General features: G+C 36.6%; 1 protein-coding gene across 2 annotated transcripts in view; it reads right to left on the bottom strand.

Moving 5' to 3' along the window:
- LOC120541925 (core histone macro-H2A.1) overlaps positions 1-26,745 on the bottom strand; it is a 67,301-nt gene that overhangs the window by 33,089 nt on the left and 7,467 nt on the right. The window contains exons 2-6 of one of the 2 annotated variants that reach the window (XM_039773908.1): positions 24,389-24,587; positions 23,518-23,624; positions 22,216-22,410; positions 20,461-20,571; positions 10,558-10,657 (exon numbers count right to left, since the gene is read on the bottom strand). In XM_039773908.1, coding sequence (XP_039629842.1) covers positions 10,558-10,657; positions 20,461-20,571; positions 22,216-22,410; positions 23,518-23,624; positions 24,389-24,560 — 685 coding nt within the window. In that variant the 5' untranslated portion in view covers positions 24,561-24,587. Of the gene's footprint in view, positions 1-212; positions 304-10,557; positions 10,658-20,460; positions 20,572-22,215; positions 22,411-23,517; positions 23,625-24,388; positions 24,588-26,745 lie in introns of both variants that reach the window. The other variant, XM_039773909.1, reaches the window with a different exon arrangement.

Below are 26,745 nucleotides of genomic sequence, written 5' to 3'. Positions count from 1 at the left end.
AGTTGTCAAACGTGGAATGATTAAGACAAACATTGGTCCGCGCTCTTTCTCATAACACCAGCCAAGCTCATGCTGAGGGGTAGTGAGGGAGCAAAAAGGCAGCAGCTGGAAGTGGCAAGGAGTTGCAAATCAAGATCACAGCCCTCAACCTTTAGATTTGTTGCCAATGAATGCAAACACACAAGAGCCCTGCAGTGAGAAAATGTCATTACCTACTTCCCCACCAGTGTAGAGATCAGAATTGGTCGGGTGTACAATAGCTTCGCTGTCGATGGAGGCAATGTCAGCTTGCACAACTTGCAACTAAAACAATAACAACAACAAACACAGGCAAACACCCAGTGTCAACCACTGAAGGTCAAGGGGAAGTTGAGCATACATAAAAACTCAAGCCAATGGGAATTACATGAGACACATTTTCCTTTGTGATGATGAACATTGAAAGTGGGAGGAAAGAAATTAAATTAAAAATGAAACATATCATATTTAATGGAACATGAAATCCCAAGGAAGGTTTCAGAGAAAGACATGAAAAACAAAGAAATGTCACATTACATAGCATTAAAGCAAAGAGCCCCTTTCTGGGTTTGCACCCTTTCTGTAGAGATTACAAAAATCCTTGAAAAGCAGAGCTAAAGAAAGCCAAATGGCTTCACTGCAACTTAATACATGCTCAGATGTTGCACAGCAACTAACGTTCCGTTAACAAATGCCAAGGTCCTAACAGGGGCTTAATCTAAAAAACAAGACACAAAATGAAAAATGACGATAATATTATGTTATTTTAGACAAATGTAATGAATGAATGAAGCCTAAATGACCACCTACACTCTTAGAAATAAAGATGCTAGAGTGGTTTTAAAGAGTTATGCCATAGGGGTACCATTTTTAGCTCCCAAACAATGACTCTTACTGTATACAATAACACCGGCTAAGTTACGTTTTACTTCATCTCTCAGAATTATGCTAGCTTGCCTACTATACATTGGATTTTTATTTTATCCATATATTAGGAACCTTTTAAGAGCACAAAGAGACAATTTCTTATGCAAAGAACTTTTTCCAAAATGGTAAAACAATGGTTCTACAACGAACCACATAACACAGTAAAGTGCCATTAAAGATCTGTTATTTTTAAGAGTGAAGGCGGCACTTCAACAGCAAGACAGAACACTTAGACATAAATCAGAAATGTTTTTTTTAAGACAGAAGGATTTTACATTTGATTCACACAGAGCTGACTATAGCTGCATTGAAAAAGAACTATACCCTTATCAGAACTTTAATGTAATTTTATAAATGGATTATTTTACTGTTTTTCACACTGTCACTATTCACTATCTTACCAAATAACTTAAACAGTCTAACAGAAGGTAACATGCTCAAACTTGCTAAACTCAGTTGAAGGACATGAGGGGCTATAGCCTAAGTTGGCAGTATCGGAGACTGAATGGTGTGCCAGTGCATCACAGGCCACACTCATGCACACACAGAGAATTTTAGAATTGCCAATCAACCTAAGACACACATCTTTGGGAATAAAACTGGAGAAACCAATGCAGATACTAGGAGTACATGAAAACTTCAGAGTGCAATCAGGAACAAGTTTTGGAACTAGGATGGTGGAACCATGAAGCAGCAGTGCTAACCATAATGCTTCCAAAGTATAAAGCATCTTCTTCTTCTTCTTTCGGCTGCTCCCGTTAGGGGTCACCACAATGGATCATCTTATTCCATATCTTTCTGTCCTCTACATCTTGTTCTGTTACACCCATCACCTGCATGTCCTCTCTCATCACATCCACAAACCTTCTCTTAGGCCTTCCTCTTTTCCTCTTCCCTGGCAGCTCTATCCTTAGCATCCTTCTCCTAATATACCCAGCATCTCTCCTCTGCACTTGTCCAAACCAACGCAATCTCGCCTCTCTGACTTTGTTTCCCAACCGTCCAACTTGAGCCGACCCTCTAATGTACTCATTTCTAATCCTATCCATCCTCGTTACACCCAATGCATATCTTAGCATCTTTAACTCTGCTACCCCCAGCTTTCTGGTCAGTGCCACTGTCTCCAACCCATATAACATAGCTGGTCTCACTACCGTCCTGTAGACCTTCCCTTTCACTCTTGCTGATACCCGTCTGTCACAGATCACTCCTGACACTCTTCTCCACCCATTCCACCCTGCCTGCACGCTCTTTTTCACCTCTCTTCCACTCTCCCCATTACTCTGTACTGTTGATCCCAAGTATTTAAACTCATCAACCTTCGCCAACTCTACTCCCTGCATCCTCACCATTCCACTGACCTCCCTCTCATTTATACACATGTATTCTGTCTTGCTCCTACTGACCTTCATTCCTCTCCTCTCTACAACATATCTCCACCTCTCCAGGGTCTCCTCAACCTGCTCCCTACTATCACTACAGATCACAATGTCATCAGCAAACATCATAGTCCACGGGGAGTCCTGTCTAATCTCGTCTGTCAACCTGTCCAACACCATTGCAAATAATAAAGGGCTCAGAGCCGATCCCTGATGTAATCCCACCTCCACCTTGATTTCATCCCTCACTCCTACCGCAGACCTCGCCACAATCACAGTTCCCTCTTACATATCCTGTACAACTCTTACGTACTCTGCCACTCCTGACTTCCTAATACAATACCACAAGTCCTCTCGAGGCACCCTGTCATATGCTTTCTCCAGGTCCACAAAGATGCAATGCAACTCCTTCTGGCCTTCTCTAAACTTCTCCATCAACATCTTCAGAACAAACACTGCATCTGTGGTGCTCTTTATTGGCATGAAAGCATACTCCTGCTCACTAATCATCACCTCACTTCTTAATCTAGCTTCCACTACTCTTTCCCATAACTTCATGCTGTGGCTCATCAATTTTATCCCCCTGTAGTTACTACAGTCCTGCACATCCTCTTATTCTTAAATATCGGCACCAGTACACTTCTTCTCCACTCCTCAGGCATCCTCTCACTTTCCATGATTCCATTAAGCAACCTGGTTAAAAGTACTCTTTCTATCTTCTCAACACACTCTCCTCGCTTGTGAGTATGTTTCCATCTTTATCCTTTATTACCCAAACCTGCTGCACATCTTTCCCAGCTCGGTCCCTCTGTCTAGCCAATCGGTACAGGTCCTTTCTCCCTCTTTAGTGTCCAACCTCTCATACAACTCATCATACACCTTTTCTTTAGCCTTCACCACCTCTCTTTTCACCTTGTGCCTTATCTCCTTGTACTCTTGTCTACTTTCTGCATCTCTCTAACTATCCCACTTTTTCTTTGCCATCCTCTTCGTCTGTATACTCTCCTGTACTTCCCCATTCCACCACCAGGTTTCCTTTTCCTCCTTCCTCTGTCCAGATGTCACACCAAGCACCATTCTTGCTGTCACCCTTACTACATCTGCTGTAGCTTCCCAGCTGTCTGGTAATTCTTCACTACCACCCAGTGCCTGTCTCACCTTCTCCCTAAACTCAACCTTGCAGTCTTCCTTTTTCAAATTCCACCATTTGATCCTTGGCTCTACCCTCATTCTCTTTATCTTCTTGATCTCCAGCATCATCCTACAGACCACCATCCTATGCTGCTTAACTACACTTTCCCCTGCCACCACTTTTCAGTCTTCAATCTCCTTCAGATTGACTCTTCTGCATAGGATATAATCTACCTATGTGCATCTTCCTCCAGTGTACGTCACTCTATGTTCCTCCCTCTTCTTAAAATATGTATTCACCACAGCCATGTCCATCCTTTTGGCAAAATCCACTATCCTCTGACCTTCTTCATTCCTCTCCTTGACATCATACCTACCCATCACCTCCTCGTCTCCTCTTTTCCCATCACCAACATGTCCATTGAAATCCTCTCCAATCACCACTTTCTGTCTCTGGGTACACTGTTCATCACTTCATCCAAATCACTCCAAAAATCTTCTTTCTCGCCCACTGCACACCCAACTTGCAGGGCATATGCACTAACAACATTCATCATCACACCTCCAATTTCCAGCCTCATAATCATTACTCTGTCTGACACTCTTTTCACCTCCAAAACACTCTTGACATACTGTTCCTTCAGAATAACCATACTCCATTCCTCCTCCCATCCACACCATGACAGAACAATTTGAATCCACCTCTGATCCACCTGGCCTTACTCCCCTTCCATTTAGTCTCTTGCACACACAATATATCAACCTTCCTTCTCTCCATAATATCTGCTAACTCTCTCCCCTTACCAGTCATACTGCCAACATTCAAAGTTCCTACCCTCAGTTCCATTCTCTTTGCCTTCCTCCTCTCGTCTCCCCCCTTTTCTTCTCCTTCTTCGGCCAACAGTAGCCCAACTTCCACCAGCATTCTGTTGACTAACAGTACTGGTGCCGGTCGTTGTTAACCCAGGGCTCAACTGATCCGGTATGGAAATTTGCATCGTTGTCCGCAAATTGATTTGGCAAAATTTTACACCGGATGCCCTTCCTGACGTAACCATCCCCATTTATCCGGGCTTGGGACTGGCACAAAGAAACACACTGGTTTGTGCATCCCCTGTGGGAAATTTAATTAAAATTTGAGAATTTGTAAACTTCTTTCTGGGGCCGAGGAGTGAGATTTTGGATTATTGACAGATGTCATAAAATGTATATACCCTTTATATATTTCAAAAAAACAAATTAGAAAATAGAAATTCACTAAAAAACCAACAGTTTAAGCAGTTGGTGGAATACCACTAAGATTTCGGATGTGCGATAACTGTTTTTACTGGTTCTTAATAATTCACTGAAAGTGTTATGTATTAATGGAGGGGATTAAAGGTGCTTGTATTAATGACATGCTTTCCTTAGACATTATTCAAGTGGTGTGCTAAGAAAGGTACTGTATAAAATAAAAACTTGTTTACCATACATGTTAATTATGTTTACTTGTTTTACCAAAGTTTGCCATAGTGACCAATTTGGGAATTAAAATTCAGGCTGCAGCCTGTACACCATCTTTGCGACTTGCATGTTCTCATTTTGGTTCACTCTGGCATCTCAAAAACTTTCTTTTTAAGTTAATAGGCCCAGTACTAGACCTGTGTGACAGACTGGAGTCCTGCAAGCTAGAGTATCTCAACTGCCACACACTTCTGTAATGGGTTAAGCAGGTACAGAAAGCGGATTGATGGATGGATGATTTTTAAAATACATAAAATATAGCTCTGTAAATTATAGAGTAGGGAGTAGCTTGGCAACCTACAGTATACAAGAAAAAAGACACTGGTCTTTGAAACACTGGAAAGTTATTTTGCTTTGTCATATGAGTTTGTGCATAAATGCTCCCTGAGATGGACTGGTGCTCTATGCAGGGCTGACCCCTTTCTTGCTTGGTTCAGAAAACAGTGTGCCTGAACTGTATTAAGTGGTTGGATAATGGATGGGTGGATGAATGGAGGGCAATGCAGTTCAGCTTTCACTTTGTGGATTACACACACCAAATCTAAAAAGCAGATTGTCCAAGTAAAGGATGAAAAATGAGCAGGTGATGAACCAAGATGATTATTATTGCTAATTCACACTGTCCTGTCACTGAGGTAAGACAGCACTGGGAAAAGACAGAATCTAGGAAAACAAAAGCGAGCTGTGTTTATTTAATGCAGACAGGTCTCTTTGTTTAGAATAGGGGCCACCCGTCTGTCTCATGAGTGAAGACATCACCTGCTCTCGATGTCATTCCTTTTTAGACAAACCACTCATAATGTACAACATACAATTTAATTATTATGTTCTTTCACTGCTTTTCAAGGATTTCCGCAATCTTCTCAGAACACACCTACTCAATAAGTGATGTGAACTTAGAGCTGTGAAAGAAAGAATTTAATTAAATCCATTTATTATACGGATATCCTTTAAGAAATTAGTTTAGGATTGGCTAATCTGCTCCAAAATTATTTTCATATTTGTAAATAATATAGATTATGGTCAGAAACTTGGTCTATATTATCATATTTTTGGAACATACAATATTTAAAATGTCACGATTCTTTTAAATAGATCAACATCTCCATAGCAAAATAAATACTAGCCTTGGCTGACATACTGCAATTTACTTTAATAACAGCTCAAAGAATTCCTAAACCCACTCATTTTGATAACCGTCAATCCATATTTTAGAGGATTGTAGCAAATGAGGGCCATTGCCCCTAGTATCCAGGATTCCCTCAATAAATCAGCTGCACAGGTTGAGTTTTGAATGATTAACAATTCACCCTAAAATGTAAATGGCGGAATTAGACAAGACAGTGTGCTCAAAAGTACTACGGTATTACAGCCTCTAAGCTATATCTGCACAATCAGATGTTAGAAAGTCACACCAAAACAGAGGCAAGTATGCTTTTTAATTACAATAAATATATTTAAAGTACATTTTGAATAGAAGTGTATTAATTTGATGCTTATAGCATAGTTGGAATGATATCAAAATTATATTAGGTGGGTGCTGGAGTCTGAGGTTTATTTCACTCTTTTCAAAGCATACGTAAAGCTACAGTGCCTATGAAAATATTTACCCCATTGAAAGTTCTCTCATTTTGTTGTTATACAACATTGAATCGCAGTGGATTTAATTTGACTTTATTGAAAATAATCAGCAGAAAAAGACATTTCAACATTAACATAAAAACAGATCTCTGAAAAGTGCTTCTGAATTAATTACAAATATAAAACACTACATTACATCTTGCCTGAAGAAGGGACATGAGTTGCCTCGAAAGCTTGCATATTGTAATCTTTTTAGTTAGCCAATAAAAGGTATCATTTTGCTTGACTTCTCATTACATCCATGATGGCTAACAGAGTACAACACCCTAGTACTACAAATCTAAAACACAAAACAACTGAAGTCACATATTTAACTCAATGGAGATCACCTGTCTGTAGTCAAGGGGTTTCAATTTGATTGTTGGATAAATGCACCTTATCTAGAAGGTTATGGTAAGTCAGTAGTTGGTCTAACCTACACATGAAGACAAACCGACGACTCTAAGGTGAAAAAGGTGACTGAAGCACAAGTCAGTGAATGGAGACAAGAAAATTTCCAAATCATTAAATACTGGAATCCAGTTAAAGAAGAAATACTGTAGTTAGAGTATGCCACAACTGTAAATCTGCCTAGAGCAGGCAGATGAGTGCTAGTGAGGAAGGCCACCTAGACACCTCTGAGAAGTCTGAAGGAGATATTGTACAAGCTACAGTGTGTAATATTGGAGAAACTGTGCAGACAACTGCTATCTCCTTGGAGTTTTACCAGCTGAAGCTTTTGACTAGAATATAATATAATGTTGTATCCATCTCCTGACTTGTGCTTTTCAATCACCTTTTCACTCAGTTTAGAGTGTTCCTTGTGTCTTTGTTGTGTAGATTAGGCCACCATACTGACATACCACAAGCTGGATCTCCCAAAAAAGGTTAACTTAGACTACAATCAACTTACCACTAATGAACTAATTCTGTGACTTCTAAAACCAACTGGCTGAATCACTTGTGAATGAGGTGTGTCATAAATAAATGGGTAAAATGGGTGAATATTTATGCAATCAATTGCTTTGTCTTTTATGTTTGCAATTCATTCAAACCACTTTGCAGAGATCTGTTTTCATTTTGACATTAAATAATCTTCTTCTGTTGATCAGTGTCAAAAAAGTAAAAATAAATCCACTATGATTCAATGTTGCCTAACAATAAAATATGAAAACCTTCAAGGTGGTGAATACTTTTTCTAGGAACTGTAAATATTAAAAGGTTTTATACAAGAACATGTGTTCCGTGGGGATTCAGTGTTATAACTAGAATATCCAATGCTAGAAGGATAATTATTTACATGAAGAAAACAGAATTAGCAAATAAAGGAATATCCATCCATTCATTCATTTTTAACCCACTTTTTCCTTTAATGATTAAATAAATACATCTGTTTTGTGATGGGTAATTGTAAATATACATGATTCAAATAAACTGATAGCTATGCATAGACAAATCATAATTTAACTGTTACAAATCTTTCCATCAATTATTTCTTTACAAATGTAATATATTTATTCCAAATGGTGTTTCTGTTAATTTTTGTACAGGTCATAGTGTAGAGCATTAAGGTGGCACAGTGGTTATTGTTGCTGTCTCACAGCCCCAGGCACCTTGTGCAGAATCTCTGGTCACTGTGTGTGTAGACTTTGCACATCCTGCCTTTGTGCTTGTGTGTAAACCGATGTTCTCCCAAATCTCACTGATAAGCATGTTAGAAAAACTGGAAATTCTAATTGGCTCAGCATTAGTGAGCACAAAGTGCATGGGTTTTTCTACCCTGTAGTAAGAAAGCACCCTTTCCAGTGGTGGTTCCCACCATTGTGCCTAAGATACAGGGAAAAGATTCAGTTTTTTGATGGAGAAATATTTCAGACAAAAAAATAACTAAATAAATATGAATAAAAATAAATGTAGTGTGAAATGTGACAGTCAATAAATAAAACCAGCATAATATATGTCTGGGTGGCACAGTGGGTAGCACTACTGCCTCACAGTTAGGAGACCCGGGTTCGCTTCCCAGGTCATCCCTGCGTGGAGTTTGCATGTTCTCCCCATGTCTGTGAGGGTTTCCTCCCACAATCCAAAGACAGGCAGGTTTTGTGCATTGGCGATTCTAAATTGTCCTGTGTGTGTGTGTGCGCCCTGCCCAGGGTTTGTTTCCTGCCTTGCGCCCTGTGTTAGCTGGGATTGGCTCCAGCAGACCTGTAGTTAGGATATAGCGGGTTGGATAATGGATGGATGGATAATATATGTTTCATAAAATATGTCTTTTGTTGCTTTTTTTTATATATTTATTGAATTATTTCTTAATTCACTTATTCCAGTGACAACCCATGCAACATGAAATATGTATAGAAATGAAAACTGTCATTTTCACCCGTCCAAGCAAAATGAGTGGGCTCTAGAAAAGAGTATTTTGATTGGCAATTCGTCGGTGAAGCAAATGCTTAACGTAGTGAATGTCTGAGGCAATTAAGCACTTGAAAAAGTTGTCAACAATTTCTGTGGCTATTTAATTAAAAAAGATCTTGAATTCATCGTCAGAGGTCTGCATCTGAAGTGTTTCTTGTAAATGTTGTCCTTGAGGGTCAAAGAGTTAATTCTACTCTAGTAGTGATTCATCAATCAATGCCCAGGACTCACAACAGCCCACCCTCTAAACTTTGATTGGTGAAAATAACAGTTTACTGCATATTTCACATTGTGTGTGTTAACAATAAAATGAATACATTAAGATATAATGAAATAAATACATAAATATATATGCAACAAAAAACCTGTTTAACTAAACATTTCATTCTTCACGATCACTTGCTGTGTTTATAATTACTCCCACATTTCCATATATATTTCTTAATTTCTTCCAAAATATTCCTCAATATATTGTAACCATGTATACAGAAAATGGATGGATGGACATTATTGGGTATCTGAAAGCGGACATTCACTCTTTAGCAAGCCTCTTTAGTCACTGCATCACATCCTTTTACGTTAGTTCACATAAGAACAACAGCAGTGAAAAACCTGTTATTGAGAATATTTAGTTTCACCACAGGATATGTCAGCAGTTTGTTTGATCATACCACCTAACATTCCTCATGAGAAGAGCTTGTCTCCACTTTGTCCGGAAATGATGTACATTTTACACAAATGATGATATAAAACACCCTGTTCCAGTTCAGTGACGTCAATTGCAAGAGATCCAAGAGTATCATCTATCCCGTATGGTCATTTATTTAATGAAGGATATGAGTTAGTTATTCAGCAAAGCTGCAATGAAAGTCAGAACGGGCCACATCCCTTAGCTACAGACTTGCTTACACATTATTCATAATACCTTAAGTAGGATTTAATGATTTTATTAGCTGCAGACTTGACTCACAAATAGCCTTTCCCAATTTCACCATAATCTTTGTACTCATTGTTTCTTATTAACTGAAAACAATTAGCCAGCACATAGACAAAAGGTCTACTTTGTTGCCCTGGATTTTTAAGAAAAGGCGTATCAACTGAACCTACAAATGTAACTGAGGAAACTCTTTGAGCAACAACTAACATAAGCTACAATCTTGGAAATCTCCAGAGTATTTTGACCAAGGCTACACATCACTTTGGCTACACTAATTTGGTACTACTCTTTCAATTAACTGCAAGCTCAGTATTGTCATTATTCAGAACTTTACAGAATAGCTTTAGTAAGTTAATACTCATTTAATAAAAGATGTTTAATCAGTTCCATACAATGTTGCATATCTGACAATATATAGGAGTTATTTTGCTTTATCTAGCAAAATCATTTGGTTGATATGTTTATTGAGCTGAAACACTATACTGCTTTCATTTTGAAATATAGTATGCCTAAACTGTAGGCCAACAAGAAATTTAATTTGGTATCAGACTCTTGGCTTTGCAACACTCATAAATTCTTTTCTTTGCAGCTCTAAGTCCATATAAGAAATGACCAAGACCCATTTACCTAGATCATCTTTAAGGTCAATATCTGCATTGGTCGGATTGATAATCGCCTCAACATCAAAGCCAGCCAAGTTACTGATTTCACTGTGAATAAGGTTCAGCTGTGAAGAAAAGGCATGCAGCAGTGGACAGGAGGAGAGTTAAACGTTAATAAATTAAAGAAGAAATGGGGGCTATAACATTTTATGGTGTCCAGTGGTTCTCAAAGGCACTGCAGTCCTTCTCATAAACATTGGCTTATAACATTGTGCAAAAGTGTGACTCCTTATATATAAATGTATTCAATGTTTTAGAAAGTGCCTCATGCAATATTCAATTTTGAGGCAAAGCCAACGATCATTTTTGACTTAGTAATTCTAAATGGACAAACTATTCAATAATTTCAGTGCTTGATTTAAATAAGCAAAATCTCATTCTCCATCTCACCAGTCTTCTTCACAGTAAAAATGTTGAGAACCTCTGTTCTGTAACACTGCCCCATATTTAAAATGTATGAATCATGATTTTGTTAAGGAGCATTCAGTACAATAAGAGCTTTCCAGAAAATAAAAACAATATAATCTGTCAAGTAAACATTTAGGAATAAGAATCATGATAATGTAAAATAAATGCATACATAAAGTATTACATTTAGTAGAGTTAATGAAGAATTATTAAATTAGACTGATTTGTACATTGTATGCAGATATTGCACTGTATACAGTGACACATGTCTGTTAAAACAGATAACCTTCACTTGATCTAGTTCTATCAAGCAACTAGTATTTATATAGTGCCTTTCATTGCAAACATAATCCCAAAATGCTCATAAAAATATTATGATATGGACAAGGATATTAATGATTACCAGTGTACTGAGTTATGAGTACTCCATGACAAAGAAATGGCTATAGTCAGATTTGTTAACATAAAAACCAGAAGGGGAGAGCTGCATAGTCAGATATGGAAACTGTCATATTTAGTTTAACCACTACAAAGCTGCACATGTGGTGTGCCATAACAAACTGACAACTTGATTGGGTCAGGTCATAGTGACCTCAGAATGGTTGTACTGTGCTACTACACACCAAGAATGGCTCAACAAGGTATGCAACAATCATATTAACAAGTGGGTGATTTTGACAGGGGCCAAACGTTTTGTTAAGATGAGACTAGGTCAATGCCAGTGTTGGACGATGGTTGTAGGAAGGCTCTCAGGAAGGAAAAACTGACACAACACCTACATAATCCCATTCCATCATCTGTGTAGATGCCACTTCCTCACTGGATTGCCAGATAATGTCTTGGGGCAGAGCTACACAAGCATGGGAATGCACTTTCCATTGTGAATTGTATCTGAACTGTGATTCCCATTTCTTCTGGCCAATAATACATAAAGAATGTCTTCCACCATCTCTGATAATTATGTCACCTGTTCTGCATGCTGGGACTCATGAAAACTGAACTACTGCCTCCAGTTGCAACTGTTTTATGTCACAAATAATGAAAACAGTGCGGTTTCTGGCTTGTAAATGTTTGTGGGACAACACAGGTCTAGGAGACAGACTCTACAAAGGTACTGAATCTAAGGATTTCAGTGGCAGGGCAATCCTGAAAATCAAGATATAAAAGGAATCCATGAATAGAGTGTGTGTGTTTGTGTGTGTGTGTGTGTGTGTGCAAGTACAGCATACGAGAGAGAGAGTGAGAGAGAGAAAGATGATCAAGCACTTAACAGCACAATTTTTTGAGACCCACTCCTCTGCTTAACACCACTGGCCTGGGTGTGTGACCGCCAGCAAATTCTGGAAAGGATCCCGTCCTGGACTGGTTCACAGAGTTGGAGAAAGTGGATGTAGATTGTGCTGCATCTGACACCAAGTGAGCAGCATGAGGCAGAGGCAGTACCATGAATGTGTAGGCAGGAGACATAGCTCTAACCTTCAAGCCACGAGGCAGGACTATGTTCAAACTGCACACGTGCACACATTAGCAAGGGTATGCCTAGAATATTGCAGGGTCAAATGACCTGTGGCAGTAACCTAGAAACAAGGCACAAAGAAGCGTTCACATAAATCATAAAAGGAATATTTTTCAAGATATGAAATTGCATTCAGAATATTGCACAAAATTGGAAAATTCGATCATGGCAGTTGAGACTGCTATAAACATTTTTCCAATACACTAAATTACTAAGGTAAGTTTACTACATATTTAATTTTAGCACAACAGCAACATCTGCTGGAGGATGGGAGTCAATCAGTGTCCTACCTGCCCTTATAGGGTACTTATCAAGTTTTTCTATCTTTTAATAGTGAAAAATATTCTTTAAAAGACTGCTGAGATTTGCATTATTCCACAACCGCAACACTAGACAAGTGGTGTAACTAGTCTGCTCTTCAATACTGATTTATTTGTAAAAAAGCTGCATCAATTCATACCACAATTTTTTGAAGTACCCACATGAGAGTAATTTTCACAATAAAAACCAGAAAAACTTGACTGTTTCCCTTTAATGCAGACGTGCCACCAGTAGAAAGAATATAGTCAGTTTCATTTTACATTTCCCTTTAACCTGTACAACGAGACATACAAAGAGTGTAGTTTAACGCATAAAAGACGATATCTGAGCAATAATTTAAAAATTCACTGGAAAATTTTCAATTTACAAAACTGCTTTCCGAAAACAACTGCTGCACACTCACAGAACAAAAGCTGCTAAAAGTTGTTACAAAATAATTTTAAATTTGATCTAGCATAGATTATGCAGTTGACATTTCCTTGTGAAATGCTGCCAGCTGCAAGTCAGCTTTGCACCTTTTTATGTAATTAAAAAATAACGAGATTGATGAACGTTTTTTTGGCTAGAAATGCTCAGATATGTCATGTTGTGCAAAAAGGTAGCATTACAACATCCAGTGCTCATTTATTAGATAATGTCATTGGAGGTTATTCAGCGCTTACCCCCACAGTCTTATGGATCCAGTGTCCTGGTACTGAATCCTGGTTGCTTATCCTCCTTATGTCAGCTTGGCTGGTGACTCTAAACACACCCTGTGTGAATGCGCCTTCCCAGCACTACCAGGAGAGGCTCTGACCATGTAAGATTCTGCAATGGACGAAGTGCATTTGACAATACTGCGGCAGGTCATATATTTAATCACTAAGATTCAAAAAGACTTTGTAGGGCAAAATATAGTTTAATCATTTAGGTGACATAAAACATAAAATAAGAAGGAAAAAATGTCTGCATTGTAGAACATTCAAGTGAATTATGTAACTGATTTAAAAGCTGGAACTTTTTTACATTTTCTAGTCACTTTATCGAGGAGTTTTTTTAATCACATTTTTTTATTACGTATCTTTGTAACAGTGAGTCATATTCAGAATGTGAGTATATATATTAATAGTGTACATAAAATGTTTTATAATACCATTTTACAACATCATGTGGCTGAAATTGCCTTCATAGACTGCAGATCCCAGTTCAGGTGATAAAAAGATTCCTGTGCTGTTGTTAGTTGTTGAATGTGGAGGGCCTGTGGCTAACTAACATAACATTTTTCAAATAAGTACCCAATGTAGATTTAAACCCTGTGTTGAAGTATCAAGCTGAAATTGTTGGCTGCATTCAAACATGTCAGATCGGTGATAACTGTGGTGCACAGTCAATAAATTACTGTGACAGAGAAATACTGAATCATTATAAACTTTAGATAATGCAGCCATGTGGTTATTTTTAGTGTAACAGAAATATGAAGTACATGTTTAGTCACTGTAGCATACAATGTTTCAAGCCATCTTTTTTTATTTCTAAAACAGGTAAGTTGCTTTTATTTTTTACTTTTACAGTCATGAACATCATGTCACATACCTGCTTCGATTTCAAGGAACTGGAGAACTGAGTTGTTGTGACTGCGGTTCACACAAGATGCTGCACAGCCACAGAGACGAGCACAGGATAAGGGCAGAGGTGGAAGTCAGAGACAGTACTTACCTTGTGGTGATAAAAAATTAAACAATATAATTTATACCATATGTAATAATTTCAGGAAATAATATCATTATTAGCAAACTGAATGCATAAATACACATTTATCGACATATCTTCATACATATATGTAGTCAATGTCATACAGAATGTTTCTTTATTTCAAGATAGACAATGTTGCAAATTCACTGATTGTTTTAAATAGGAGATTTTGAAATTTAAAAAATGTGTGCTGTATTTGAGATATCTCAAAAGAAGAAGTGTGCCAAATTTTAACAAAATCAGTCCAGTAACTGAGGAATGGAATACAATAATTTGTAGGTATTTTATGCCTTGTGTAATAACTGATTTATTGAATAATTGGTTTATTAGGAAAACCGGTTTATTATTTAAGCAACAATTACTGATTATTGAATACCTATCTATCATTAATTTATGTCATTTGATTTTATTTATTACTAAAGTTAAATATGTAACAAACACCTAAATTATTTATTTATTTTATGTACCTAACTTTCTGATATATGCTTACTTCACTCTCTTAAAAGCATTTCTCCTAATTTAACAGGCAGTGTAATCTGATCATTTTCAAGTAATGTATTTTCATTAATCCGTTTTATCTTGAGTATGCCTGAGATCATGAGTGATTCAACCGGATATCGCTCTTTATTTTCCTTCTCCCAATGTTTCTGCACTCAGTGCTAGAGGACACCTGTCCAGTAACTCAGTGATTAACTATACGATAATTATGAGCACTGAAGCAGACATTTCACAATGGCCAACATCATTAAGAAGCACTATTACCTCCGGGATTGTATTTCTCGCTCACATTTCAGCTTTGGGGAAAGACGCTGTTCTCCCTGCTCCATCCAATCAAAGCAATGTTGCCTAGCAACAGTTTTAGATACCACCTCTGTTCTTTTCACATCAATTACTTTGTATTTTAAAGAGACAAAAATGAAAAAGAAAAAAAAAACAAGAAAAACCTGTCTATTTCACAAATTACTGAGAAGCTAACACCCTGAAAATCATATTCCTGAATCTGAAACTTGAACTAAAATCAAAATGACACTAACCCCATGTCAGTTAAAGTATTACCTTCATTGTTGCCTCTAAGCTTTGTTTTGAAGCTTATATAATTTATGCACATAATGCAAGAGGTTCTAATGTTGCCAGTGGCTCTGAAAGGACTCATTTAATTTTAAAGACATTAGCATTAAATTGAAAACAAACACATTTACTTATTTAGACAATTATTTTATCCAAAGTGACTCAGAAATAATTAATGTGTCAATGTATATGTGAGAGAAACCAGTTCTTTCTTGATCAAATGCATACATTACAGTAGGCTAAGTTGCGCAAAGCTGGTTCAGCCTGCAATTTTCATTATAATGTTTTTTTTAATAAATACAACATATTATAAAACTTTTTCAGTTGTATTTGTAAGAAATGTATACTAATACTAAATACATTATGAATGTCATACTGCATAGTGTTTAGTGGTTTTGCCTCTTAGAGTTCTGGGTTCAAATCACTTGCCTGGTCAGTGTTTGTGTGGAGTTTGTATGTTCTCCCCATGTCCAATTTTGCTTCCCAAAGATGTACAGGTTAGGTAAATTATTAAAAAAATATTAATAACATAATGGCTTTAATAACTAACAAACAGGGTTGTTGCAAAGGTCTTATAGGTGCATAATCGGGGATTATATTATATTACACTAGGGGGCTCTGCCCCCTGCTCACTTCGCTCGCCCACCCCCTGGTTTGGTTAACCGGATATACAATTTAAAGAGATTGTTATTTTCATGGGAATTGTTACATATGCATTACTTTCACTTTTACTTTAAAACTTTAGTAAAAATAATATTTGGAATTAACTTTTCTTTAAGATCACATTGAATTTTGATTCCATGTTTGGACTTACATCGTGACAACACAACGTATAAGTGAGTGAATATTGTTTCTTTCTCTCTAATAAATAAAACTACTTTTTCAAATATTTGTCTATGCTCTTTCTACTTCGCTTAGTCGTTGACGCGTCATCTAGAATGTATAGAATTATTGTCCTGAAAAAAGTTACAAGAGCTGAGAGCGCAGGAAGTGTGTCTGACAAAAGCATTCACATGACTGAGGTTAGATGACCGTGGTCTTGTTTGAAAACAGTTGTAAGTAGGGCGTGACTTGAAAGAATCTCATGTTAAAAGTCTCTTTCTCACGGGACTTCATACCGCTCCAACGTTTTTAGAATCTTTTAATTCTCGCTGGCAACACGAATTAGATGATCTACAAGACTCCAACTTAAAGTTTAAATCCAAACAACATATTCAATCTCTTTTCGCTGTTCCATTATTTCACTGAGTAATAATTTCCATTTGTTTGCGCTAATGCGATCTTTACTATTCTTTTTATTGAGACTTTCGAATTTTCGTACTTTCATTATCTCTAACCTACTCTGCATGTTTACCGCGCCAATGTTTTTGGAATCTTTTAATTTTTGTGGAAATGCTTTTTCATTGGGAAGAAACACTACTTTTTTTTCCCTGATGGTTTTAATCAAAACAATATATTCAATCTCTTTTCGCTGTTCTGTTATTTCAGAGTTATAATTTGTTTGCACTAATACGATCTTTCCTATTCTTTTTTTGAGACATTCGAATTTTATTACTTCCATTATCTCTAATCTGCTCTGCATGTGTACCACGCCAACATTCTCACAGGACGTATAAGTGTCTCTCCGAAAAAATCACGTCTCGTCTTCTTCCAAGATTTTTTTATATTTATTTATTAATATTTATATATTATATATTTAAAAATGACATTTAATATTTTTTACTTCTACTTTAAAATAAAAGCCAACGTGACTAAAACTTAATCAAAATGTATCTTTTACTGTTTGTAGATTTGATGTGTTATTTTAGCTTAATAAATGTAATTCAGTTGAGCTTTCCGGTATAAGTCAGATGACAGCAAAACGTTAATTTTGAGTGATGAAGAATGGATAAAAAAACATATTTTAATAAACATTCCATTATATTGACAGATTATTTTGTAATATATGGTGAACAGTGTCACAACAAGACATACGTATCATAAAACATTCTAACTTATGTGATTCCTCTCGTGCAGCATTAAACCACTGAGACACACCTTGTAAAGTCAGTATGTGCTTGAACTGCAATAGATCAAATCAAAACAGATAACAATATGGATCTAATTCCAAAATCAAAATCTCTTAACTAGGCACATTTCTGATTTTGACCAAATGAAAATGAAGAGCCCAATAATCTAAATAAAGTCCTTTGCTACAGAAAAAAGTGACTGAAGCTATTCATCTAAAAAAAATAATAAAATTACCGGTAAGAATTAAACACCAATGCAAATATGCTGACATTCCCATTGTCAGCCGAGATACCAGATATGGTGACTGCGTCAGTCAGAAATCCTGCCTGTAAAGAGTACATGCTGCAATGTAACATTTCAATAAAACCTTTTCTAACCACAGCACAATGTGCTCTTTCTGTATCTGTTAGATTTGGTCAGTCTACCTAACTGTACAATACCATTTTTTATTATCTCGTTTTACTAATCCTAATAAGCATCTCTTAATTCAAGTTATGTGTGTGCTGTTAGTGCATTTATTAGGCACCAATTGTAACAGTAGTACAAAATAAAAAATTAACTTTTTAATCAAATGAATGTGGTCATCGTTGTGCCAATCAATCATCACCCAGAAATTATAATGGACAGATAGATTTATTTCTTCATTAACATTTTTAAATGTGAACAATGACAAATACTCATATAAAATGTTGCACTAGTAATAATCAACACAGTTGTGAAAGGTGAAGTTTAACAGCCTGATAATAAGAAAGTCAAAAATGAAAAAAAAAACACTAGCTGTGTGGCATTAATTTAATCATAATTTGGAAGTAAAACTACTATAAAAGAAAAGTTGGTTGTTTGGATTACTTAAATAGCTTTGTTACAGTAATACAGTGTAAGTAATATTAAAGTATAAAACACAAACAGATAATACAGTACCTATAAAAGTATTCCTCCCCTTAGACTTTTTACATTTTCCACTTTTTTTCTTATACAACATTGAATCTCAGTGGATTTAATATGGCTTTTAATGACAAAGATCAACAGAAAAAAAGCTCTTCAATGTCAAATAGAAAACAGATCTCTGCAAAGTAGCCTAAATCATTATAAATACAAAGCACAAAATAACGACTGCATAAGTATTAAGTTAGCATTTAGTAGACGCACCTTCGACAGCCATGACAGCCTTGAGTCTGTGTGCTCTCTTTCACACTCACTTTTCACATCAGTACACTGTCACTTTTCCCAGTCTGCTCCAGCTCTGTCAAGCTACATGGGGATTGCGAGTGAACAGCCTTTCTCAAGACCAGCCACAAACTCTAAGTTGGACTGAGATTTGAACTGGCTAAGAAAATAAATCTGCCAAGGTACAGGTTTCTTGAAGACAGCATCAGTTATTTTTTGCTAATGTGCTGTGTTTGGCTTATGCCAAAAATGACATTTAGTCTGATGACCAAGAAGCAGTTTTGTTTCATCAGACCATGGAAGTTTTTCCCCTCTGACTTCAGAGTCTCCCATGTGTCTTCTGCCAAGACACTATGTGTTTGTGCTTTTATAACAGTGGTTTTCTCTTTGCCACTCTCCCATAACGATTCAACTGCTAAAATGCCTGGGCAACAGTTGTTCACTGCACAGTCTCTCTAATCTCATCCACTGTAGCCTGTAAATACTCATAGATCACTTGGTGGCCTACCTCAATAGTCTTCTAGTTGATCTCCATTGAACTAATTATGTGATTCCTAAAACTAGTTGGCTGCACCAATGTGAATACTTATGGAATCCACTATTTTGTGTTTTTATATTTATAATTTTTTTAGATCACATTGCAGAAATATATTTTCAAATTGACATTAAACAGTCTTTATCTGTTGATCAGTATCAAAAAGCCAATTTAAATCCACTGTGATTCAATATTGTACAATGATAAAATGTGAAAACTTCCAATGGGCTGAATACTTTTTATAGGCACTGTATGTCCAGTTAACATCACATAATTTGATCAGCCTGAATACATTTAAGTCCAATAAGTTATATAACCCCACCCTAATGTACTATAATTAGAGTGTTTAATTACACTAGTTGTTGTTTAAGTACAGTGAATTGCATTTTTTATTTTTTTTTTTGGTAATAGTCACTCCATTTACTGTATGCTTAACATTTACAAAAGTGTTAGAACAATTTCATCCAACAGATCACTTTTTGAGTGGTCAAGGTGCTGAACTCTAATCAGAAGGATGTCGGTTCAATTCGTGCCTGTGACACTGATCAAGTCAGTTAACAGGGATGTGCTCCGACTGTAAAAAAAAATGAATGACAATATGGCTATGTGCACTTGTAAACACCTTGGAGTTTGCTTATTTTGGTCCAAACATACATAAATCCTCTCCATTTAAATTTGTAGTAAATATTTAAAGCAGACTAGGGACCTGGATTTGGACTAGTATGGCTGCAGCTTCAAATTCCAGTCTTGGCCCAGTGTGACCTTGAGTAAGTCATTTTGCACAACTATGCTAGGCATGTTTATGTTTTGCAGTGAATATAAAGAGCATTAGAAAGGAATTTGTCACAAAAAGGCACTATATAAATACCACTAGTTTAACAATTTGTGACTAATATAACAATCCTATAACTTTCAAATAAGCACCCACATTGGAATTCTTGCATAGTGTTGGCAAAAGGTCAACTTTCTCAGAAAATTAACTCTTTCAGATTATTCATATAAAAGTCAGAAAGAGATAAGGAATACATCATCATCTTCCCAGAAACTGCAAACTTATTTAGCAATAATTATTATAATTTACACAGCTTTAAACAAATGCATTGGTACAATACCTTCTGTCCTAAAAAGAGACTCTTGGTGGAAAGGACTGTGAATCCATCACCTGGGGTGCCATCTGTTGTGCTGTCTGCAGTAGCAGACTTGCTAGCTAAACTTTTCTTCTTCTAAACAATCAATAAATAAATTAATTAATATTTGAGCAAAAAACAGCAAAATGATAAAGTCAAGATTACAAAACAGACAGAAGAAGCAGTAATAGCATAAACTAATATTCTCTGAACTGCCTAATCCATTTCGGGGTTGTAGGGGCTACAGAGGGACTGGGCGGTCTCGTGGTCTGGAATCCCTACAGATTTTATTTTTTCTCCAGCCGTCTGGAGTTTTTGTTTTTCTGTCCCCTGGCCATTGAACCTTACTCTTATTCGATGTTAATGTTGATTTATTTTGTTTTATAATTGTGTCTTTCATTTTTCTATTCTTTAATATGTAAAGCACTTTGAGCTACTGTTTGTATGAAAATGTGCTATAGAAATAAATGTTGTTGTTGTTGTTGTTATCCTGACAGCACTACATGCAGAACAGGAGCCAACCCTGAACACAGTGGCAGTAATACAGAACACAATAATGCACATATCCATATCAGGCCAATTTAGAATTATCATTTAATCTAACATGCATATCTTTGGGTTGGTGATGAAAGCCAGAATACATGGAGCACATCCAGCAAACATCAGGTGGTATGTGATTCAGACATAGCATCCATAAGGCAACAGAGCTAACTACTGTGCCACCTTGCCACCCAAATGAAGCCATAATGTTAATGTTTAAATAATAAAATTCAAGTAAAACATAAACCAAGGGAATATACCAAGACACTTCTGGTAGAGCTAGAAAAATATCCTTACTTAAAACAACACAATGAACTTAAAACAACACAACGAATGTATACTTTACATTTTAGTAGACAGATCAAGTTGGTAGGCAGTACAATAAAGACAGACTAAACCACAGTAAACTACAAAAAAACTTGATTTCAAAAGAGTTAGACATATAGAATATTAAATATAAAATGATAACAAGCAGATCTTCAACCACATTTTGATTGTAAAGATAAAGCCTTCTGGGCAGAGCAAGCATGAGAACTCCAGGAAATCTCGTCACAGCAAGTAGGCTGGCAATAAAACATCTCAGGATCATGTTGGTGAAGAAGTGTAAGCAAGTATTATGGAATAATGAAAATCAAAGATTGGTAAACAAGTAACTGAATTTTATAGACATTACTGTTTGGAAAAGAAATGCAGTGTAGTCAGCCCAGCTAAGGGGAAATTGTGATATTACTTTCAGTTCAAGTCAGGACTCTGGCAGCAGAATTTTAACCAGTTATAGTCTATTAAAAAGGCTGGATTAAAGACTTAGAAAGTAACTGCAGTAAGCAAAGGAGGAACAATAAAATGGTTGAACGGGACAGATGCAAACATAGATATAGAATATGGTGATATTTTGTATGTTTTGTAATTCTGAATTAAGATTTTATTGCCAAAGCTATGAATACCCTCAAGAATGATAAAGGCTACATGAAAATAGTGTGTAATCTATAAAAACACTAAATTAACAAAGAAGGATCTGAGATTTGGGGTGTGCTGGATATTTCATAATCAGTAATAAGCATGCTTTTAACATATTCTTTTTTGTAGAACTATGTAACATAAACAATTACAATACCCATATACCTATTATTATTGTAAAATAAAAAGATATTTTGTAATTTGACAACAAACATCTGCCTCAGAATAAAAAACAACCCTTACCTTAGACTTTCCTGCACTTTTCTTGCCACCTTTCTTTCCTGTGCCTTTCTTTGCTGTGGACACTTTGGATTTCTTGGCGGGTGAAGGTGTGATAACAGCATCCTGCTTACCCTTTGAGCCCCTCTTTTTTGCCAGAAGCTCAGGGTGAATGTTGGGCAAAACACCTCCAGCAGCTATGGTAACACCCTTCAATAACTGCAAAATAAAGCAAGACATTTGTTTTGGAATAACATTACTTACAACAACAATACTATTACTACACTACAATAATTAATAATAATCATCAACATCATTATCCTAATTATAAAAAAATGATGATGATAATCCATCCACTGAATCTGAAAGATATGGTAGTTTGTCATAGAGCACACTCATGTTTACTGATACTGAGCAAATGTAGAGGGACCAATCAAATCAATGTGCACATCACTGGGATGGTTAGTATCGGCCTTGAGCTAACTATTGCTGCCAGCATATCCGTTATTGAGAAAAAAAGTGCAAGAATGATTCTTAAATGACTGCAACATGTTACAGTACTGCCTCACAGCACTACTGCTACTAGTTCAGTGCCAGAGAAGGGTGCCTGTCAAATTTAATATGCATAGACTCACCATGTTGTCTAGTTGTCTGGGCTGTGGTTTCTTCTAAGTATAAAGGTATGTTGGCTGAATAGATAATGACGATAAATTTCCTTCTCACGAGCTTGTGTGTGTATAGCTGTACTTTTCTAAGTGACCCCTATTACAGTTTTGGCCTGTGTTAGATTCCACCAAATCATACAGCTATCTTGATTACCAGATATGTGATAAATGACTGGAAAATGGAGTAGGCTTCTACAATATGATAGTGACTGTACAGGATGCAAAGACCTTTTAATGTTAGATTTCATGTAATTTGGACATAATATAACATAATTCAAAATTCCCACACTCGCCTAATCCAATTCAGTGTAGTGGATGGCTGAAGCCTGTCCTAGCAACAGTGGGCATGAGTCCTTCACAGATCTTACTCCATGGGCCTTATTTAGATCAACAACTATCCTAAGGTTCACAACTCTGGGATGAAGAAGGAAAAGCAGAGTGCCTGAAGCAAAACTCAGACCGACAGACATTGGCAGACAATGATGGGATGGGATTCATATGCTGGTCACTGGATATATGAAGTAGCATTCTTACTCAGTACACTACCCTGCCTTCCATGCTCTTAATGATATACATGAAAATTTACAATATATGCAAGGACATTCATTGCTGTTTCGCATGTTTCCCATTCATGAGATTAAATAATCCGCTTCCATTTTACCTGGTTTAGTTCTTCATCATTGGCAATTGCCAGAAGAATGTGTCTAGGCGTTACACGACCTTTCTTATTGTCCCGTGCAGCATTACCTGCCAGCTCTAAGATCTCAGCTAAAAGGACAACAAAAAAAAAAAAAAACTTGGTTTACACATTTGTATTTACCTGATATTATGTACAGTACTGAGTGTTCAGTTATTCTCTGCTGATGTTAAAAAAGTAATTCTGCAATAAAAAGCATGAGGAGATATGGCAGTAACTAAGGTCTAGTGATGCAACAATGTTGTCTTTCGCAGCTATTCATTACTTTACTGAGTGAATGAAATGCATTATGGGTAGCGATGCTGACTAACAGTTCCAAAGTCCTGGGTTTGAATCCTGCCAAAGTCAATGTCTTTGTGCTATTTGCATATTCTCTCTGTGTTTGTGTAGTTTTTGCCTCCCACCCCCTAAAAACAGTCAAGTTATGTTACTAGAAACTGAGTATTAGCCTTGGTGAGAGCTTAAGTGTGCCCTGTGACAGACTGGTGCCCAGTCTAGGCCTGGCTCCTGTGTCATATCCAGTGATTCCAGGGCAGGCTTTGGTACCCCTACTGTATTTGAATATACAGGTTTGGAAAATGAGTGAAGTTGTGAGTGTGGGTTCAAATGGAAAATAATTGTTTCATAGAAACTTCTTTTGAGGACTTCAGTTCTTTTGTCCTATAAGTTGCTTCTCATCTAGTATATTACAAAATCAGAATATAAAGTAAAAACATTTATGGAAAACTGCTGTACTCATGGAGTAAATCTACATTTTTATATTATCAGTAAATGTTTCATGATCTCACAATCAGTTGTCCAAAACGAAGTTGTTCCAATTTTTTTGACAGCTCACCTGTAAGGTATTCCAGGACAGCCGCCATATATACTGGTGCACCCACCCCAATTCTGTACTTGGGATGACCTTTCTTTATGTAGCGTAGCATTCTGCCAACAGGAAATATGACGCCGGCCTTTGCCGATCGAGATATTTTTGTGGTCTTCTTCTTTCCTCCTCGGCTAGACATAGTGCCCCAGCCAGTATGATTCCTTCACTAGGAACATAAAACAGGATACTGTTGTGGCAAACATTTAGTATTTAACCTCAAAAACTGTAGTTCATATTTAAATGATATCTTTTATTTGGGCCTCTTTAGAAGCTAAAATACATTTAAAAATACATTTTCATATAAAAAATTCTCAAATCCACTCAGGCTAGTGAGGGACCCAAACACCTCACAGTAGCATTAGGGTGCTAGTTAATTGCATGGCTCACACATCAACAATCATGCTAAATTACAAATATAAAAACTATGAGAAAAGACAAAAGATAAGCTCTTTATATGTTCTAAGACTTCTCATAAAGCTTTGGGATAATAAAGAAGACATGCAGAGGTAAAGACCAAAGACAAGTAGTAGGGCTCAGGCCTGTCCTGAAGGGGCCTTGGTGTTTATTATTTGTTCTCATTCAAACTCTAGATTTTTTTACCTTTCCTGAGCTTTTTAGCAGTTTGACACATGTACAATTAGGCAGCCACATCTTACCTTTGAATATTTTAAGTGATGAAGGCTCAGCAAGCAATATTCTATATTTCTGACTAGGGCCACTGCTCTTACTTTCTTTGTTCAATGAATCCATGTGGGTTCACCACTTACGCTCTTACATATGTTTGTCATTTACATATGCTATGGGTGGCAACAAGCCCTACACGATGTGGTGTCACGGACAGATATCAAGCATTTACTATATGAATGAATAAATTCTTTTAAAAATATGCCTGTTGCATTTCAAAATATGTAGGTGTATAAAGGTACCTCCCACTGGTGAAAAAGTCACCCAAAATGTACTCCTAAAATGCCTGAACACAAACAAACTATCATAATACTTTAGTTTAGTCAGTCAGTCATCCAACCCGCTATATCCTAACACAGGATCACGGGGGTCTGCCGGAGCCAATCCCAGCCTGCACAGGGTGCAAGGCAGGAACAAACCCCAGACAGGGCGCCAGCCCACTGCAGTACTTTAGTTTAGGTAATGCAAAAATGCACCAATTGCTCATTTACTCTTATGTAACAAGACATTATCAAATAGTTCTTTGGCCTTTCGTTACATTTACAAAGCATCAGTAAAGTGTTTATTCATCTCTGCAATGTGAAGACCAAAAGAAGCCTTTGTTAAGGTCTTGTAACATAAGAGCAAAAGAGTAATAGATGCATTTTTGCAGTACCTAAACTAAAATGATACCCAAACTACACCATTGTAGGAGGTGATGGAACAGAAAACAGCAAATGCCAAAGCCTGCAGTGATGCACACAAAGCAACATCACGCAGAATATAGATAGATAGATAGATAGATAGAGGCACTATATGATAGATAGATAGATAGATAGATAGATAGATAGATAGATAGATAGATAGATAGAGGCACTATATGATAGATAGACAGATAGATAGATAGATAGATAGATAGATAGATAGATAGATAGATAGATAAAGGCACTATATGATAGATAGATAGATAGATAGATAGATAGATAGATAGATAGATAGATAGATAGATAGATAGATAGATAGATAAAGGCACTATATGATAGATAGATAGATAGATAGATAGATAGATAGATAGATAGATAGATAGATAGATAGATAGATAAAGGCACTATATGATAGATAGATAGATAGATAGATAGATAGATAGATAGATAGATAGATAGATAGATAGATAGATAGATAGATAGATAGATAGATAGATAGATCTTTATTGTGAGTTCCACTTTTACAATGAACAACAAAACTGAAGATGCTTTCGACTCAGTGTGAGGCATACAGAGTTAAAAAACAAGAAAAGGAATAGTAATAAAAGTACATTACAAATATATACAAATTACACTTGTCATATATAAAAATTGCACTGGTTGACTTAAGGTCTACATTACACATTTAGATAATTATATGGAACAGTTTTATTCTGAGTTCAGGGCCATGATTGCTTTTGGATAAAAGCTGTTTTTAAGGTGGTTTGTCCTGGTTTTCATTGCTTTGTATCTCTTGCCAGATGGCAAAAGCTGGAAGAGGCAATGACCGGGATGTGATGAATCCTGTGAAATGTCCATTGCTTTTTTGCGGCATCGGGAGGTGTAGATTTGTTCCAGAAGGGGGAGGGTACAAGCCAATTGTTCTCTCCGCTGTCCTGAAGACCCTTTGGAGCGCTT

This window comes from Polypterus senegalus, chromosome 13 (genome assembly GCF_016835505.1).
Source record: "Polypterus senegalus isolate Bchr_013 chromosome 13, ASM1683550v1, whole genome shotgun sequence".
NCBI classification, from domain to species: domain Eukaryota; kingdom Metazoa; phylum Chordata; class Cladistia; order Polypteriformes; family Polypteridae; genus Polypterus; species Polypterus senegalus.
This window is presented reverse-complemented; position numbering and strand designations above follow the sequence as displayed.